The 17,274-nt window shown below is 38.2% G+C and overlaps 1 protein-coding gene across 1 annotated transcript in view; it reads left to right on the forward strand.

Annotated features, from left to right (window-relative positions):
• LOC134482345 (uncharacterized) overlaps positions 1–13,627 on the forward strand; it is a 30,868-nt gene extending 17,241 nt beyond the window's left edge. Inside the window, exons 6-10 of the mRNA XM_087589373.1 lie at positions 6,023–6,059; positions 8,217–8,278; positions 11,069–11,102; positions 11,556–11,598; positions 13,321–13,627. Of these exons, the coding sequence (XP_087445499.1) occupies positions 6,023–6,059; positions 8,217–8,278; positions 11,069–11,102; positions 11,556–11,598; positions 13,321–13,566 (422 nt within the window). The 3' untranslated portion in view covers positions 13,567–13,627. The remainder of the gene's footprint in view (positions 1–6,022; positions 6,060–8,216; positions 8,279–11,068; positions 11,103–11,555; positions 11,599–13,320) is intronic.
• Positions 13,628–17,274: the final 3,647 nt, after the last annotated feature.

Genomic DNA, 17,274 nt, shown 5'->3' on the forward strand with positions numbered 1-17,274 from the left:
TGGAAAGTTGATTTCCAGCCTTTCACTCTGAGGTAGAGTCTGTCTTTGTCTCTGAGGTGTGTTTCCTGTAGGGAATGCAGGGTCCTCATTGCATATCCAGTGTGTTAATCTGTGTATTTTTATTGGGGAGTTGAGGCCATTGATGTTGAGAGATATTCAGGAATAGTGATTATTGCTTCCTGTTATGTTCATATTTGGATGTGAGGTTATGTTTGTGTGCTTTTCTTCTTTTTGTTTTGTTTCCAAGACGATTTGTTTCTTGCTTTTTCTAGGGTGTAGCTTGCCTTCTTATGTTGGCCTTTACCATTTATTATCCTTTGTAGTGCTGGATTTGTAGAAAGATATTGTGTAAATTTGGTTTTGTCCTGGAATATCTTGGTTTCTCCATCTATGTTAATTGAGAGTTTTGCAGGATAAAGTAACCTGGGCTGGCATTTGTGTTCTCTTAAGGTCTGTAGGCCATCTGTCCAGGACCTTTTGGCTTTCACAGTTTCTGGTGTGATTCTGATAGGTCTGCCTTTATGTTACTTGACCTTTTTCCCTTACTGCTTTTAATATTCTTTATTTTGTGTGTTTGGTCTTTTGACTATTATGTGACGGGAGCTGTTTCTTTTCTGGTCCAATCTATTTGGAGTTCTCTAGGCTTCGTGTATGCTTATGGGTATCTCTTCCTTTAGGTTAGGGAAGTTTTCTTCTATGATTTTGTTGAAGATATTTACTGGTCCTTTGAGCTGGGAGTCTTCACTCTCTTCTATACCTATATCCTTAGGTTTGATCTTCTCATTGAATCCTGGATTTCCTGTATGTTTTGGACCAGTAGCTTTTTCTGCTTTACATTATCTTTCACAGTTGAGTCGATAGTTTTCTATAGAATCTTCTGCTCCTGAGATTCTCTCTTCTATCTCTTGTATTCTGTTGGTGAAGCTCGTATCTACAGCTCCTTGTCTCTTCTTTTGGTTTTCTATATTCAGGGTTGTTTCCATGTGTTCTTTCTTGATTGATTCTATTTCCATTTTTAATTCCTTCAAGTGTTTGTGTTTTCCTGGAATCCTTTCAGGGATTTTTGTGATTCCTCTCTGTAGGCTTCTACTTGTTTATGTTTTCCTGCGTTTCTCTAAGGGAGTTCTTCATGTCTTTCTTGAAGTCCTCCAGCATCGATCAAATATGATTTTGAAACTAGATCTTGCTTTTCTGGTGTGTTTGGATATTCCGTGTTTGCTTTGGTTGGAGAATTGGGATCCGATGATGTCATGTAGTCTTGGTTTCTGTTGCTAGGGTTCCTGTGCTTGCCTCTCGCCATCAGATTATCTCTAGTGTTTCTTTGTTCTGCTATTTCTGACAGTGGCTAGACTGTCCTATAAGCCTGTGTGTCAGGAGTGCTGTAGACCTGTTTTCCTGTTTTCTTTCAGCCAGTTATGGGAACAGAGTGTTCTGCTTTGGGGCGTGTAGTTTTTCCTATCTACAGGTCTTCAGCTGTTCCTGTGGGCCTGTGCCCTGAATTCACCAGGCAGGTCACTTGGAGCAGAAAAGTTGGTCTTACCTGTGGTCCCAAGGCTCAAGATTGCTCGTGGGGTGTTGCTAATGATCTCTCCTCAGGGGCAGCAACCAGGCGGACCTGCGCTGCCCTTTCCGGGAGCCCCCCGTGCACCAGAGTCCCAGATGGCGTTTGGTGTTTTCCTCTGGAGTCAGAGATGTGGGCAGAGTGCAGTCTCTTCTGGTTTACCAGTCGTGTCTGCCTCTCTGACGGTTTAGCTCTCCCTCTCCCAGGATTTGGGTGCAGAGAACCGTTTATCTGGCTGGTCCCTTCAGGTTCCTGCGGTGTCTCAGACGCAGTGGACCTGCTGCTCCTGTGCCCTTATCTACGGGAACCCAGAGACCGTTTCCTCTTGGGCCAGGGATATGGGCAGGGGTGGGCAGTGTTGGTGGTCTCTTCTGCTCTGCAGTCTCAGGAGTGCCCACCTGTCCGGGCGGTGAGCTCTGTCTCCCACGGGGTTTGGGAGCAGTGAGCTGGAGGCAGGGAGCACGAGATTCGGACTCCCGCTAAAAACTGGAAGTGTCCGGTCCTCCCACGGGGTTTGGGAGCCATACATCACTTTCTTTATTCATTGTTCAGTAGAGGCACATCCAGGTTGTTTCCAGATTCTGGTTAGTATGAACAAAGCTACTATGAACATAGTTTGACAAGTGGTTCTTTGGTACAGTGTGACATCTTTATGACTACACACCCAGGAGCGTTATAGCTGGCCCTTGAGGTAGAACAGTTTTTTTCTCTCAGTTTTGTGAGAAACCACCCAATTGATTTCCAAAGTTGTTGTTCAAAGTTTCACGTCCATCAGTGATGGATTAGTGTTCCCTTTGCTCCACAACCTGCCAGCATTCACTCTCACTTGAGTTTTTCATCTTTGCTTTTGTGATGGGTGTCAAATGACATGTCAGAGTGGTTTTGAGTAAGCAGCTCTTGGTTTTGTTCATTCTTTGTATTGTTTCCCATGTTTCTATGTTTAATTTTCATACCATCTTCTCTTGAGCGTGTATGCTTCTGTTTTTATTTTTAATATTGCATATGTGCTGATTAGCTGCTATTATGAAATCTCTCCATTTCTTTTGAAGGGACATAGTGTTATGAACTTTCCTTTTGCACTGCTTTTATTGTGTTCCCTAAGTTTGTATGATTTGTGCCTTCACTTTCATTGAATTCTAGAAAGACTTTTCTTCTTTCAACAGTGGTCACTTAGCATAGAGTTGTTCAGTTTCCATGAGATTGTAGGCTTTCCATTGTTTTTGTTGTTGACATAGTCCAACTTTAGTCCATGGTGACCTTATCAGACACAAAAGCATTTTGGTGTTCTTTTGTTGTTGTTGTTTTTGTATTTTCTTGTATCTGTTGTAGATCTGTATCTGTACATGTTCAATTTTGGAGAAGGTTCCATGAGGTGCTGAGAAGATACATATTTTTTTATTTGAGTGACAGCTTCTATAGATATATGTTGTTGTAAAAATATTAAAATAAAAAAGTAAAAGTTGTCTTTTACCCCGCTAGGTCCGTACCTCGGTGCCCCAAGATATCTGCTAGATATCTTGGCGGAAACACAGCCCAGCCGCACATTTTCCTACACTCAAACCCTCACATAAAAGAACACACAACACAATAATCTTTGATCCAATTGGTAAGGTATAGTTGCCACTTAAACATACAAGGCCTGGTACCATCCATCCCTTAGGAAGATTGATAACAACCTGTAAATACACAGAGCAGAATCTTAATATCACCTGCCATGGCTCCTCCCCCCTCTCTCTCCTCTTCTCTGTGTTAATCCCCTTCTCTTCCTTCAAGCTTCTCTCCTGCCCATCCTTGCTTCTCCTCCAGTGTCAGGTCTCCTACTATCCTGTACCTGCCCCTCACCTGTATTTTACAAATTCAATGGGGAGGTGGTTCTGGTGAAGTCATCTGAGTTCTGAGTATGTGACTAGGCAGCTGTCCTTGGGGCAGTGGAATTAGCATCAAAATACAGAAACTTCAGGGCAAACCACCACAGATATCTGTTAGGTCCATTTGATTCATGTCATCTACTAGTTGCATTACATTTCAGTTTAGTTTCTCTTTTGGTGACATGCCTGTTGGTCATTAACGTGATAATATGTAGGTGATGTCCCCTACTATTAATGTGTGGAATTGGAGGTGTGGTTTAAGCTTTAACAAAATTAGTAAATGTTTCTTTTGTAAAGGAGGATGCACTTGTATCGCAAGCATTGATGTTTAGAATTGAAGCACCATCTTGTTGGATTTTCCTTTGATTTATATGCAGTGTCCTTTCCCATCTCTTTTAATTATTTCTCATTGAAAGTCTATTTTACCAGATATTAGATTGGCTGCTGCAGCTTGACTCTTGGGTCCATTTGCTTTACAGACCTTTTGTCCAGTCCTTTATTCTGTGGCAGTGATTATCTTTGTGGCTGAGTTGCATTTCTATATGCAACAGAAGCATAGATTCTGTTTATGCATCTACTCTCTTAGACTATGTCTTTTTATTTGGTAAGTGAATCTGTTCCTGTTCAGAGATATTAATAATTAATGATTGCTTTTACTTGGTATTTTGATTTTGGTTTGCATGTGTTTCTCTTGGTTGGTTTTACTATGCGATTATTAGTTTCTCGTGTTTCATTGAGTTCAGTTACTCTCCTTGTCTTGGAGTTTTGCTTGTAGCATCCTGATTAGTGATGGGTTAGTAGAAAGATATAGTTTGCGTTTGGTTTTGTCACAGAATAGCTTTTTACTCCATCTTGAGTAAAATTGATTGAAAATTTTGCTAAGTATTGTAGTCTGGGCTGACAGCTATAGTCTCTTAGGGTCTGTAAGACATCTCTCTGGCTCTTCTGGCTTTTAATTCTCTGTTGAGAAGTTTGGTATAATTCTGATTGTTCTGTCTTTATATGTAATATGTTACTTGCCTCTTTCTCCTTGTGGCTTTTTAATTTTCTCTCTTTGTTTTGGGGATTTAATGTTTTGGTTATTATGTAGCTGGAGGATTTATTTTCTGACACAGTAAACTCTTATTTGTACTGTAAGCTTCTTGTGTGTATGTAGGCATCTTTTTCTTGAGGTTTGGGATGTTTTCTTCTATGATGTTGTTGAAGATATTTTCTGGGCCTTTCATCTGGGAATCTTCTTCTCCTGTTCCTATTTTTCTTAAGTTTGGCCCTGATTCCACATCCAGCCTATCAGGCTGTGCCTTTTTAATGGGGAAGATGAGTTCACTGATATTGAGAGATATTAACAACAAATGAGTGTTAATTCCTGCCATTCTCATTTTGTGAATGAGTGATTATTATTTATTTTTGTTAACACCAATCAATTTGGTGTTCTGTAAGGTTCCTCTAAGTTTATAGGCATTCTTCCTTTATGTTGTATAAATTTCCTTCTATGATTTTGTTGAACATGTGTTCTCATCTTTGGAGCTGGTACTCTCTTCACTTTTGAACAATTCCTATTATCCTTAGTACAAAATTTCACAGTGTCTCAGACTACCTGAATATTTTGAGTCAGTAACTTTTTAGGTGATATTTTCTTTGGTTGACGTATTAATTTCTTTGAGTATATCATGTATGCCTGAGATCATCTCTTCCAATTCTTTTATTGTGTTGGCTGTGCTTCTGTTCTTGTTCTCTTTTGGAGTATTTCTGTCTCCAAGGTTCCATCATTTTGGGTTGCCTTTATTGCTTCTTTAATCATTTGCAGGTGTTGACATATTTTATTCATTTTGCTCACCTGTTTGATTGTATTTTCCTGTATATTTTAAGGGATTTGATAATTTCTCCTTTAAATTCCTCTATCATATTCATAAGATTGGATTCAATGTCATTTTATTGTATTTTGATTTTATTCGCATATCCAGGTCTTGATGTAGTAGGATAGCTGGGCTCCAGGTGTGTTATATTGTTTTGTTCTTGTCGAGTGTATTCTCATGCTGGCCTTTAGCCAACTCTTTATCCATGGGTGTTTACTGGTGCAAGAGTCATGAAGTGGGCTCTGGGTTTTTCTCTTTTTAGGGGTTAGGTTAAGATATGGTCTCACTAAATTGTAGCTTTCTTTGTCTAAGGAATCACAGTGATCCATATGCTTTTGCTTCCTCAGTGTTGGGATTCATGTTGTGCGCCACCAGACCCAATCTGTTATTCTTTCAAGAATCATTAGCCCAGAGTAAAAGGAATCACAGTTGATTGTTTTTATACTGGTAAGGATTGGGTTTTCTGTCATTCTGAGAGAGTTCAGTTAGGATCATCACAATTGTTCACGGGTATTTATTTCTAGACATTGATGTTTGATAAATTACTGCCATCTTTGATTTGAAATATACAGGGAATGGATTGGTTCTAAGTGACGTAATTGGCTACAAATGAATATTTACTCTAGAGTACTCAATAGATTGTTCTCATAGACATTGATACTAAAAATGAGTTTCATAATTTTATTTGTAATATTCTTCTATACTTGTAATAATACACATTTTGTTTTTATTTTCAGAAGTCTTGTTTTTTAAAGATGAAAGGCCTTTGTCCTGGTAAGGCTTAACAGTACATTAGTACTAGAGGAGTGCAAAGATAAAAAGCAAATTCTTTTTGGGTATACTTTGAGACTTGTGTCTTACAGGTCCCACAGTATTCTGAATATAATTTTAGCCTAAAATTTGTTCAGTGTACTTTATATGAATGTGAAAAGTATGCTCACAAGTATGCCATTTCCAAGAAAAAACTATGCAGTTTTTAAAAAGAGCCTGCTAGGATTAACTCTGCAAGTTAATGTCCACTTAAGATTCTTCAGCTTTTCAAAGCCTTACTAAATTGTATTTGTGGACTAAGACCCACACTCATAGTTATCATTTCAGGCATTCATCTCTCTGACACGGTACATAATGTGGGATGATTCTCAGTTGTCAGTCATTACTACAAGATGGCAACCATTTCTTTCCTCCTTTGACACCAGCTATGAAGGCAAAGGAACTTTTTGTCAGGTGTAGCATATATCATATATCTTAGAAGAAACCCATGAGTTGCAGTCCATCCAATGAAAGGCTGAGATTCCATGAAGGTGGATATTAACATTTCTCACTTTACATTTATAGGTTGTTATGGCTATTCTTAAGGGATGGATATATACTGGTTTGTGTGTGTCTAGATGAACTAACTATATCTTACCTAAGTGGGTGGTTTATGTCCTTATCAATTGGTTGTAAGTTGATTGTGCAAATGTATTGTTCATTAAGTAATTAACATATGACTCTGGGTTACAGTTGCTGGGTTACAGTTTGTTGAGTCATGACTTCACTGGATTGTTGGGAGTGTGAGAAGAGTCTGTGACAGGAAGCGGTGCTAGGCTATGGAATGCTTGGGGCTAGCTTGGCATGTGGCCACACTAGCATGGCCCACAGAACAACCCGCTATGGAGACAGTGTGTGAAAATGGATGACAGAGAAACATCTAGAGCATGTGATTGCACCTGGCATGGGAACTCATGGGAACCAGTCATTCACCTTTTAATTATTCCACAAGACCCATGTCTTCCTGAAAGCTCCACCCATCAAATATCCATTCATATGATCAGTTTTCCACAGGAATGGATCCTTTGAATCTCAATAGATTAGCTGAATGTATAGAACTAAGTGACCATGTGACTATTATTTATCTCTCTATAAAGGAGGTTTTTGCCTTCCATATCAGTTGGACATGAACATACAGGTGAAGGCCCATCCATTCCTGTCCAGGATGCTAGGTTAGACACTGGTTTGGTAGAAAATTAAAAGGTGTATTTCAAGCTCATTCTGTGCTCATTAGGATTACTTACCTCCACAAGAGAGGACAATTATGTTGTTCTCTTTATTTGGGCTCTGCATCAGGAAATCATTTTATAAATACTATCACATGACTTATTCCCTCCATGTTTAAGATTCCCTAAATCATACAAGCTAATGTCAAAATCAAGATTCAAACTTTTCCATACTAAAACTGTTCAAAGACTCCTTGCAAAATACGCATGTTAACTTATACTTGGAAGTGCAAACAGTTTCACAGTCTCAATGCAATTAGTCTTATTGTTCTTTGTTTCTGTTATTACCTTATTATGTTCATAAAAATGGATAAATGGCACAGAAACAGGCAGATTGTGACTTCGGGATTCATTCATGCGTGTGTTAAGAAGGAGCAGCTTGAACATTACAAATGCAGTGGTGGGTTTTGAAGAGCTCTAGCAGCAACAGAAATCTATTTGATGTTCGACAAGCAAACCACTTGGGTGGTACCATCATAGATAGTGAAATATTCACAAAGTATCATGGGAATAGGTGCCTTACTGCATCAGGGGCAAAGACTGTTATGATTAATGTAGTCAGGGGACTAATTCCATTGCATCTATAGATTAAAAATATCACTCGGTATAGCTATGAGAGCAAAAGCTAGAGAGGTGGTTGTGTGTATATATGTATCTGTATAATGGTTTCATTGGGCTAATTTTTGGGCCTAATTTCCTTCCCTTTCTTCTACATGGGGAAAAGTTGGAAGTAAAGTATTCCCAGACATACTCAACTGGTTAAAGAACAAATGAATAGCTTTTTAAAACAATTTATAATGTAATATAAGTTAGAAAATCAAGCAAGAAGTAATCCAATGCATTGGATTAATGTTTAGTATGAATATTAACATAACATTCTTAAAATACACCACAGTGGAGTAAGACCACCAGGACAGCTAAAATCCATTTTGAAAAACTCTAACCGGCATAATTCAGGTAAGATTAAGTGTAAGTCCTCTACTGATTCTACCCTAACTATAGAAAGAACTTTGTTTGTGCTAGGAAAGTAAGGAAATCAAATATGAATATATTTATATCCATTCTTCACTTCCTGGCAACCATTTTTAGAATTCAGATTTACTTAAGATATTGTTTCTAAGAAATTTCTTTTTTTCTTTTAAAGTTGTTTTATGTATTTGCATTCTTTTTATTGAATTACATTTTATTTCTTTACACAACTTTTCCATAGGCATTCTAGACATCAATCCAGTGGTTGGCTGTCTCTGCGTCTGTCTTAGTCAGCTTCTGGTAGAGCCTCTTAGCGGACAGCCATGCTAGGCTCCTGTTTGCCAGCACAACATGGCATCAGTAATAGTATCAGGGTTTGGTGCCTATGCATGGGATAGATCCCAAGTTGGGCCGGTCACTGGACAGCCTTTCCTTTCCTCTCTGCTCCATTTTTTACCCTGTATTTCTTTTTTTTTTCTTTTTTTTCCTTTTTTCTTTTATGGGATTTTTAAAAATTTATACAACCACCAAACTAGATAAGATGGATGAAGCAAAGAAGTGCAGGCCGACAGGAACCGGATGTAGATCTCTCCTGAGAGGCAAAGCCAGACTACAGCAAATACATAGGCAAATGCCATCATTAAACCACTGAACTGAGGACGGGACCCCCGTTGAAGGAATCAGAGAAAGGACTGAAGGAGCTTGAAGGGGCTTGAGACCCCATATGAACAACAATGCCAACCAACCTGAGCTTCTAAGAAATTTCAAATTCAAATTATGTCATCTGCAATGCTACTATATTCAAATCGAACTACTGATGCATGTAGTGACCTTTGATAAAAAAAAAAAACTATTCCATGATTTGTGTCCTCTCTAGACACATAGCAGCAAGTTGACTTTGATATAAAATACATTTTTATTTCAGGTTTTAGCATATATACTATATATATGATTATTGCTACATGTCATAGGTGTCAGTGTGTGAAAATATGATCATATTAAAAAGCAAACCAAAAACAGTATTCAATTAATTTCATTATGTTTTGGAGACTAAATATCATTAGCATAATCTGGAATTTTTCCCTCCATAATATTTCAATCATACTTATTTTATAATTCACAGATTATCTTATAGTTATTTTTAGTTGTCTTCCATTTAATGTGAATATCTTGATATTATAAATATCTGGCTCACTCAGGAACCTTTGGAGAAGTGAATGGTGTGTGAGATTTGTAGGTAGTGCTGGGGAATGAAAACTGATATTCTTAGCATTCAATGAAAGCAGCCTCCATATGGGCTACTCTGACAGCACCTTTTCCCTGTAGTCCTATTAATTAGCAAAAGATATAGTGATACTTGATTTATATGCTGCAAGACATAATTTCCAGTAAAAACAACATTGACACAGTAGATGGAAGGTTGAAAAACCACATCATTCTCCAGTACACAGCACTGAATGATCCCTTGATTGAGTCTGAATAAGATTAGATTCCAACAGGGGGAGAAGCACCACAGAATTTATCCTTTCAGCAACCTACACCACAGCATCTCTCATACCTACTGTGCCTTTGGAGAGAGCCAGCCAGAGAATAGTGTAGAGGAACCTAAATGACCCTCTTCACATAACCCTGAGAGAAACAGAATTATCATAATGTGGGTGTCTTTTTTTAAAATGTATTTCAGCACTGGAGTTTTGTTTCTGTTGTCGAGGACTGAAAGAGGCCCCACACATGCTGAGCATACGGTCCACCATAGAGACATTTTCTCAGCCCATTTGTTGATAGGACAAAAACTTGCTCTGGTCATGGGCAATGCCAAGGGGTGTGCAGTGGAGTTTTACATACTGTAAAGGAAATGAACTAGGGTTGTTCATTCTCTGAAGCATGTTTCGAGGGCAGGCTTTATCCAGAGAGTGAAACATGAGACACACTATGGTTTATATGTGGAAATATATTTTTAAAATGTTTTATGTAAGATTGCTGCTCTATCTGCAAGTTTCTTTCATGCTTCTCTCTCTGGAGTAATAATTCATGTTGCATAACTACTAAGGAAGTCTTTCCAGTTGCTCTTGCCATGGCCAGCAATGGAAGTTGATGTTGAACTTCTTTTTGCTGGAAATGAGCTAGGGGTCAATGCTAGATCTGAGGGCCCTTAACATCTTCTTCAGAAGATCTCGACTACAGTAACACACTGATCTCTCAAGAGCTTTGTCACACTTGCAGCTGGAAACACTTTGTAAAGGTCTTTGGGTCTCCTATATTTGACTATGCTGCAACGACAGTCACCAGAGACTGTGCTTCCCGGTGGTAGCAATGAATGTTCCCCTACAGTGAAGGAAGTTCAAGTCGACCTTTGTAGCAGCCCCTTTCACTGCTGTACGAGATGAGCATGCTCACCTAGAGCGCTGCAAACATCCCTAGTCCAGAGGCAGAAAGCAGCAGTGGCAACATGACGCTGTCCTTTTAACCCTTCACTATGGGACAACAGTTCAGGCTAAGATGATAATTTCTGTGTCTGATAGTGATCAGGATCATAGGTAATTTGCACAACAATTTTTATAAGTAGTAACTTTTGATGAAATTTTCTCTTTGTCTTTAAAATATACTAGGAAATGGGAAGAAAGGTTTTTGCATATATTTATTATTTACCAATAATTATTCACTTTAAAGGCTTTTCATAAATGGTGCCAAAGGATATAGGGTCACAAATATTAGCCTTTGTACTTATTGTCATGTTTCCTATAGTTGTTTTGTGACAAATTTTGCTTCCCTCTTTAGAAGCTGGTAAGAGACTTACAGGAACATCACCATGGTAAGAATGTGTGCATTTTACAATTAATCTGTAAAAAGTATAATGTTCAGAACCTGACATTCTCTTTGCCTCTGTGTACTCCGATTTCAGCTTCTTTATTTCTTCTATAATCACAAGCTGAACAATTATCTCCCACACAGCATGAGTTATGGACAAACATCCTTAGGAAGGGAGATGATTCAGTGGATAAAGTGCTTGCCATGAGTCTGTGAGAATGGAAGTTTGGATTCTCAGAATCCACATGAGGTCTTGAGGATCTCATGTGCATCTGAATCCTGGGGCACTTATGGTGAGGCAGGAGGTGGTGAGAGAGAATCCCCTGAAGTTTACTGGCTAGTTTGCCTGGGTTTCTTATTCATGAAGAAGGGATTGAGCCACAAAACCAAGGTTGGAAGAATGTTGCATGCTGTTATTCTAAAGGCTCCCTGACAAGCCCTCCTTTCTTGTTCCTAGGTGTGTGAATGTGGATAATGTCAGCTCTACCTCCTCTGTGAAGGTAAAATTCTTCTTTGTGAATTTAATTTTCTTATGAATTTTGTTACAATTCAGCAATAGTGTAACTATCCCAGTTTTATATGGAAAGATTGCTCAAGGGAGTCCACATTGTAGATGTGGAGATTTCTACAAACTGCAAGTGAGCAGTAAGTCCTTGTGAGTAGTGGTGGCCAATAAGAGAATGGACTCAAAAGACATAGTGAGTGGAAGACTGAGCGCAGTCCTCGTACAATAGAAGATGTCTGATGTTTGACAAGTATTGTTTGCAGAAATGAGTACATGTTCGACTGATTTTAAAATGTGACTGTTACTAGACCATAATATTTCTTTTTTAAAAAATTTTTATTAGATATATTTCTTTACTTACTTTTCCAATGTTTTTCCCCTTCCTGGTTTCCGGTCCATGAGCCCCCATCCCTTCCCCCTCACCCTCTCCCATATCGGTTTTCCTGGGCTGGAGAGATGGCTCAGTGGTTAAGAGCACTGACTGAAAGAACCAAAAAAAAAAAAAAAAAACCAAAAAAAAAGGAGCACTGATTGCTCTTCCAGAGGTCTTGATGAATCCAATTCACAGCAACCACATGTTGACTGACGACCATCTATAATGAGATATGATGATCTCTCCTGGTGTGTCTGATGATAGCTACTGTATACTTATATATAATAAGTACTTCTTAGTAAGTCCAGACATTTCTATAATCCATGAATCTCCTAAGTGACTTTACCCTCAGGAAAATGCATGCAATTTTTATCTACCTTTGGACACTGCTATTTTAGGATCCTGTATGAGAGCATCTCCTTGGTTTCTCTATTTCATGTGTATTTACACTAAGGAGAAATTGTGGCTATGTAGCAGTTTGTAATATGTTCATCAAGTTTGTCTTATGAGAATAGAGCATTTTCTATTTGATTCTATGAGGGTATGTTGAAAGCTCTTCATCTAGAAAAACAACAAGTGTTTTTCCCAATTATCCAGCATTTTTAGATGCAGGGAGTCAATTACTGTATATTTCCATTTAAGTTCTTCTTTATGGATTTTAAAATAATATAAACTTATATTCTTTGTGCCACATTCAAACAGTTAAAATATTGTAGTGCTTTACTTAGATATTTCGATATCCAGTCTGAGGCTGCTTTATCACTGTGAGCTGCTCCAGGTTAAGAAACCTGTTTCTATATAACCTATAGCCCTATAGTGAGGGGCTGTGTGAATGAAGAGTGGCAATTTAATGATTTTTGAATGTGACTCAGTGGACAATTGTGTTTCTATAAAGCAGTTTCACCGGTTCTATGGTATGGACAGTGCTAGCAATTAAATTGCCATTTATTTGTAAATGAAAACTGTGCATTTTGTGATTCCCCACAATGGAAGAGGAAGACTGTTAGAAGGGGCCTCATTAATATTAATAATCATCTTAAACTAGAAGCAGAATAATTGACTGATAATGAATTAAGCTTAGTCTCAACAAGAACAAGGTCAAGTTTGTCAGTTAATGATTTTCTCTTAATCTAGGCTAGCATAAATATTTTAACTTCTTGATGGTATCCTATTAAGTTGTAAATAGGCATATAAGAAGATATTTTATATTTAATAATTTTGATTTTCATGTGTCAATATCCTGTAATTCCTAAAGAACATTGTTGATGTGAAAGCATGCATCCTAAAAGAATAGAGTTAATTTCAAGACCAAATAAAAAGTAAACTCTCTTCTCTGCATTGCAGGGAGAATCGGGAAGAAAATTCCATATAATACCTAAGAAGATCCAAAATATTTTTAGAAAATCTGGAGTTTATGTGTCTTCTCGGGTAGACCCAATTCTTGAAGTATGGGAAGAAAATACATCTGCAACAGTAATCCCCACTGATGTGAGAAGTAACCTATTTCCTTTTGTGAAGGGGAGTGATGGGTGTTTGTGCCTATGCCTTCCTAGTGCAAGTAGTGAACGAGTAGAGAAAGATCAGCCTTGAGCATTCCCTTCACACTCTCCATATCCTCACTCCTTGCCAGTCACTGCATTAGGCATTGCTTCTCAACCTTCCTAACGCTGTGACCTTTAATACAGTTCCTCATGCTGTGGTGATTCCCAACCATACAACTGTTATGTTGCTACTGCATCAGTGTCAGATTGATAATATCATCAACTGTAATGTCGTATTGGTATTTTCAGAAGGTCTTTGCCAACCTGTGTGAGACTGTTCTATGCCTTCCTCCAATAGGGTATGACAGACAGGTTGAGAATCACTGTCATAAAATGTAATAATAGTAAATTAGACTATGGAAACAGAAGAAAAAACAGAAAATGAGCATGTTTTTAACTCACTGAGGAGAAGTCATAAAAATACAGAAACCAAATAGTACATGCTCCTGGATATAGGTACAGTCAACATGAAAGCGACCACCATAGTTGTGCTTCATTTACTTTGGATTGACTGACTTTATGTGTGTGAATGTTTTGCGTGTATTCTGTCTGTATACCATGTGCGTGTGCTTCCCACAAAAATCAGAAGAGGTCATTTCATCCTTTGTTCTTGTTGTTCCAGAATTTTGTCAACCAATATTATGTGTTTTACAAAGCAAAGCCAGGTGTCCTGGAGGAGCAATGAATGTTTTAAACTCCTCAGCCCCTTTTCCACCACACAGATTTAATATGTTTGATAGGCAAAAAGATTAAAATTATCATCAGGGGAAATAAGAAGTCAGTCTTCTGATATTTCTTAACTTCCTGGACAGGACCTCAGCATTCTGGTTTTACCCATTGAAGTCCAAAGTACTTATAGGCGGGGTGCCCACAACAGGAGGCTGGGTATGTTGGTGTACACAGTTAATTCATGAACTCATAAATCAGGCAGGATGGTCTCTGTCAGTTCAAGGACATACTGTACTTAATTTATTTGGGGAGTAGGAGAATGTAAGTTGAATTGTAGGTATCAAAAGATAACTTGTAGGAATCAATCTTTCCCTTCCTCTGTTTCCAGTCTCAGGTATCAAATTCAAGTTGTCAGTCAGGCTGCCAAGTAGGTTTATCACATTGGTAGTATGATTTACACTTTGGTTAGCATTAACAGACAAACAGTAGATAAACTCTGCGTGTGTGTGTGGGGGGTTATTTAACATTAACACAAATGCTAAGCAGTGCATGGGAGGATCAGACAAAGAGATGGGAGTTCATGTGATTGAACACTTGGCCACTGATGGGAGATTGTTTAACTTTCGGGGTCTGGCCTTGCTAGCAGAAGGTTTTCAGTGGTAGATTTTAATGGCTATGACTACTTGTGGTACCAGTACTGTGTTATCTGCTTCCCGGTCTACCAGCATGTGAGAACCAACAATGTACTGCCAAAAGTCAGGCCTCCCTGTTCCTTCCTTGAAATAAGTGACTGGTTTTCCCCATCAGATATTTTGTCACAGAAAGTACAGAAACAAATTCAAAAGTAACAGCCATCTTTCCTGTTTAAATCCCCTTTCAGAAGTTACAAAGCAAGCAGAAGGGTGTGTCTGCTGATCTTACACACACTACTTACTCCTTACTCCACTGCATACTGTCAACACGTAGCTAACTACCTTCCTCTAGACCTCTAATTTCATCATTAGGAAAGAGGAAGTTCAGATATAATTATTACACATAATGGAATCATTAGAAACTGTAATTTACAGAAACCAAACTCAAATGCTCTTCGTTTATGCCTAGATCAATTTGGTTTCCAATTAACTACTACAGGTGATGAACCTGAGTAATTTTTATTCTAGGAAGAACTTAGCAAAGACATAGAACTCAGGTACTTTAATAAACAGAAATTCACTCGGCAATCACCTTCTATTGCAGTGAAAAGTCATTAGAATTTTCTAAACTAAAATTTCTAATGCAAACACATTTTATCCTAACTAGAATTTTATGATGCTATGGAATGTACAAATAATGGTGATGAATATAGTAACTAAATTTTATATGCCCATGATTAGAATACAATCCACAATATCATTACAGCAGTGGGATCTTACAGAGACAACTAAGACAAAGGTAGTTTCCATTCTTCCAAGGAATAAATGTCACTGAAGTAAAACTAAACATCATTTCTGATGTTAAATTTGAATAAAACCAAACGAACACAAGACTTCCCACAAGACTACATGGGAAATGCAGTGTAATGAGTATAAAATAAAAAAATGAAAGACCTTAGCTAGATAATACCAGTTCTCTACCCCATGCTAGCGGAATACCAGGTATAAGTCATTATAAACAAGTACAGCCAGCAGGATTTACAATGACACAGGCACATTTCAAAGGTGATGCCTAGTTTGGCTGAAAGAAAAAGATCACATGAATGAGAAATTCACACTTACTACATTTCATTTTTATTCTAAACGGCTATACACCAATCTTTCTCCTTTTATTTTAAAAGCAGTAAATATATATACATATATACATATAAACATATACTTGCATATATATGCATGTATACACATCTTCTCACGTACACATATGTAGTTACAAATACATACATGCGTATAAGTGCACACACACATGTGTATATGCATATTTGCCAGCCAGATGGTTCAATGGAGTAGTGATAAGTAGTCTGGTAACACATTGCATATGAAAACATGACTATGTGTGTAACATACCCCATGGTTTGCTATATTCAAGTCTGTCTTTCTCAGGAAATCCAAGGAACTTAAATTCTCTCATGATCCATTTTAATAGTGTGAACACTAAGAGGAAATGCATGCTTCTTCAACATTATTCTTTGATCAACAGTCCTCCTTCACCTGTTCTGTTGAATCTTCTCTGTGATATATTGCTTGTTGATGCAGAGAATGTTTGACGTGTCAGTTTTGCAAGTAAGAAACGTAAATCATCCTCAAACCTGGCACTGAAAGTCAAAAGTAGACTGCCATGTTATGGGTTTCCCTGAGGTGTAAGGAAGAACAAACATGTGAAGATCTTATTTCTTATGCAGTATGAGTCAATGAGGCTTCCCATTTACAATGCAGCATCAAACCCATTCACAAGCCCAACTTCCTGAATTTATCTATTTAAATCAACGAGTGTTCCGGGCATCCTATCTAAGCTAGCTTTATGGAATTTGATAACACATTTTGTGACCAAATCCCCTGGGTAACACCACTTCACAGCTTTGAATGAATCCTTCAGACTCTGTTAAATACACTCTTATTGTAACTAGCTGATGCTTATGTTAGTCACTTTCTATAGTTGTAAAAAATATCATGGGAAAGAAAATGTTTAGAAGAAAGAGATGGTGTGAAGTGGGTCTCTTGGTTAAATTGGATACAGAAATCACCATCATGATTCAGGCAGACAAGCATGACGATGAAGCAGCAGCTGAGAGATCACATCTTGACCTACACAGGAAAGAGAGAACTTAGTGGAAATGACACCAGTCTATTGAAATCTTTTTTTTTATTAACTTGAGTATTTCTTATTTACATTTCGAGTGTTATTCCCTTTCCTGGTTTCTAGGCCAACATCCCCCTAATCCCTCCCCCTCCCCTTCTTTATGGGTGTTCCCCTCCCCATCCTCCCCCCATTGCTGCCCTCCCCCCAACAATAACGTTCACTGGGGGTTCAGTCTTAGCAGGACCAAGGGCTTCCCCTTCCACTGGTGATCTTACTAGAATATTTATTGCTACCTATGAGGTCAGAGTCCAGAGTCCAG

Source organism: Rattus norvegicus, chromosome 16, assembly GCF_021556685.1.
Source record: "Rattus norvegicus strain SHRSP/BbbUtx chromosome 16, alternate assembly SHRSP_T2T, whole genome shotgun sequence".
Classification (NCBI taxonomy): Eukaryota; Metazoa; Chordata; class Mammalia; order Rodentia; family Muridae; genus Rattus; species Rattus norvegicus.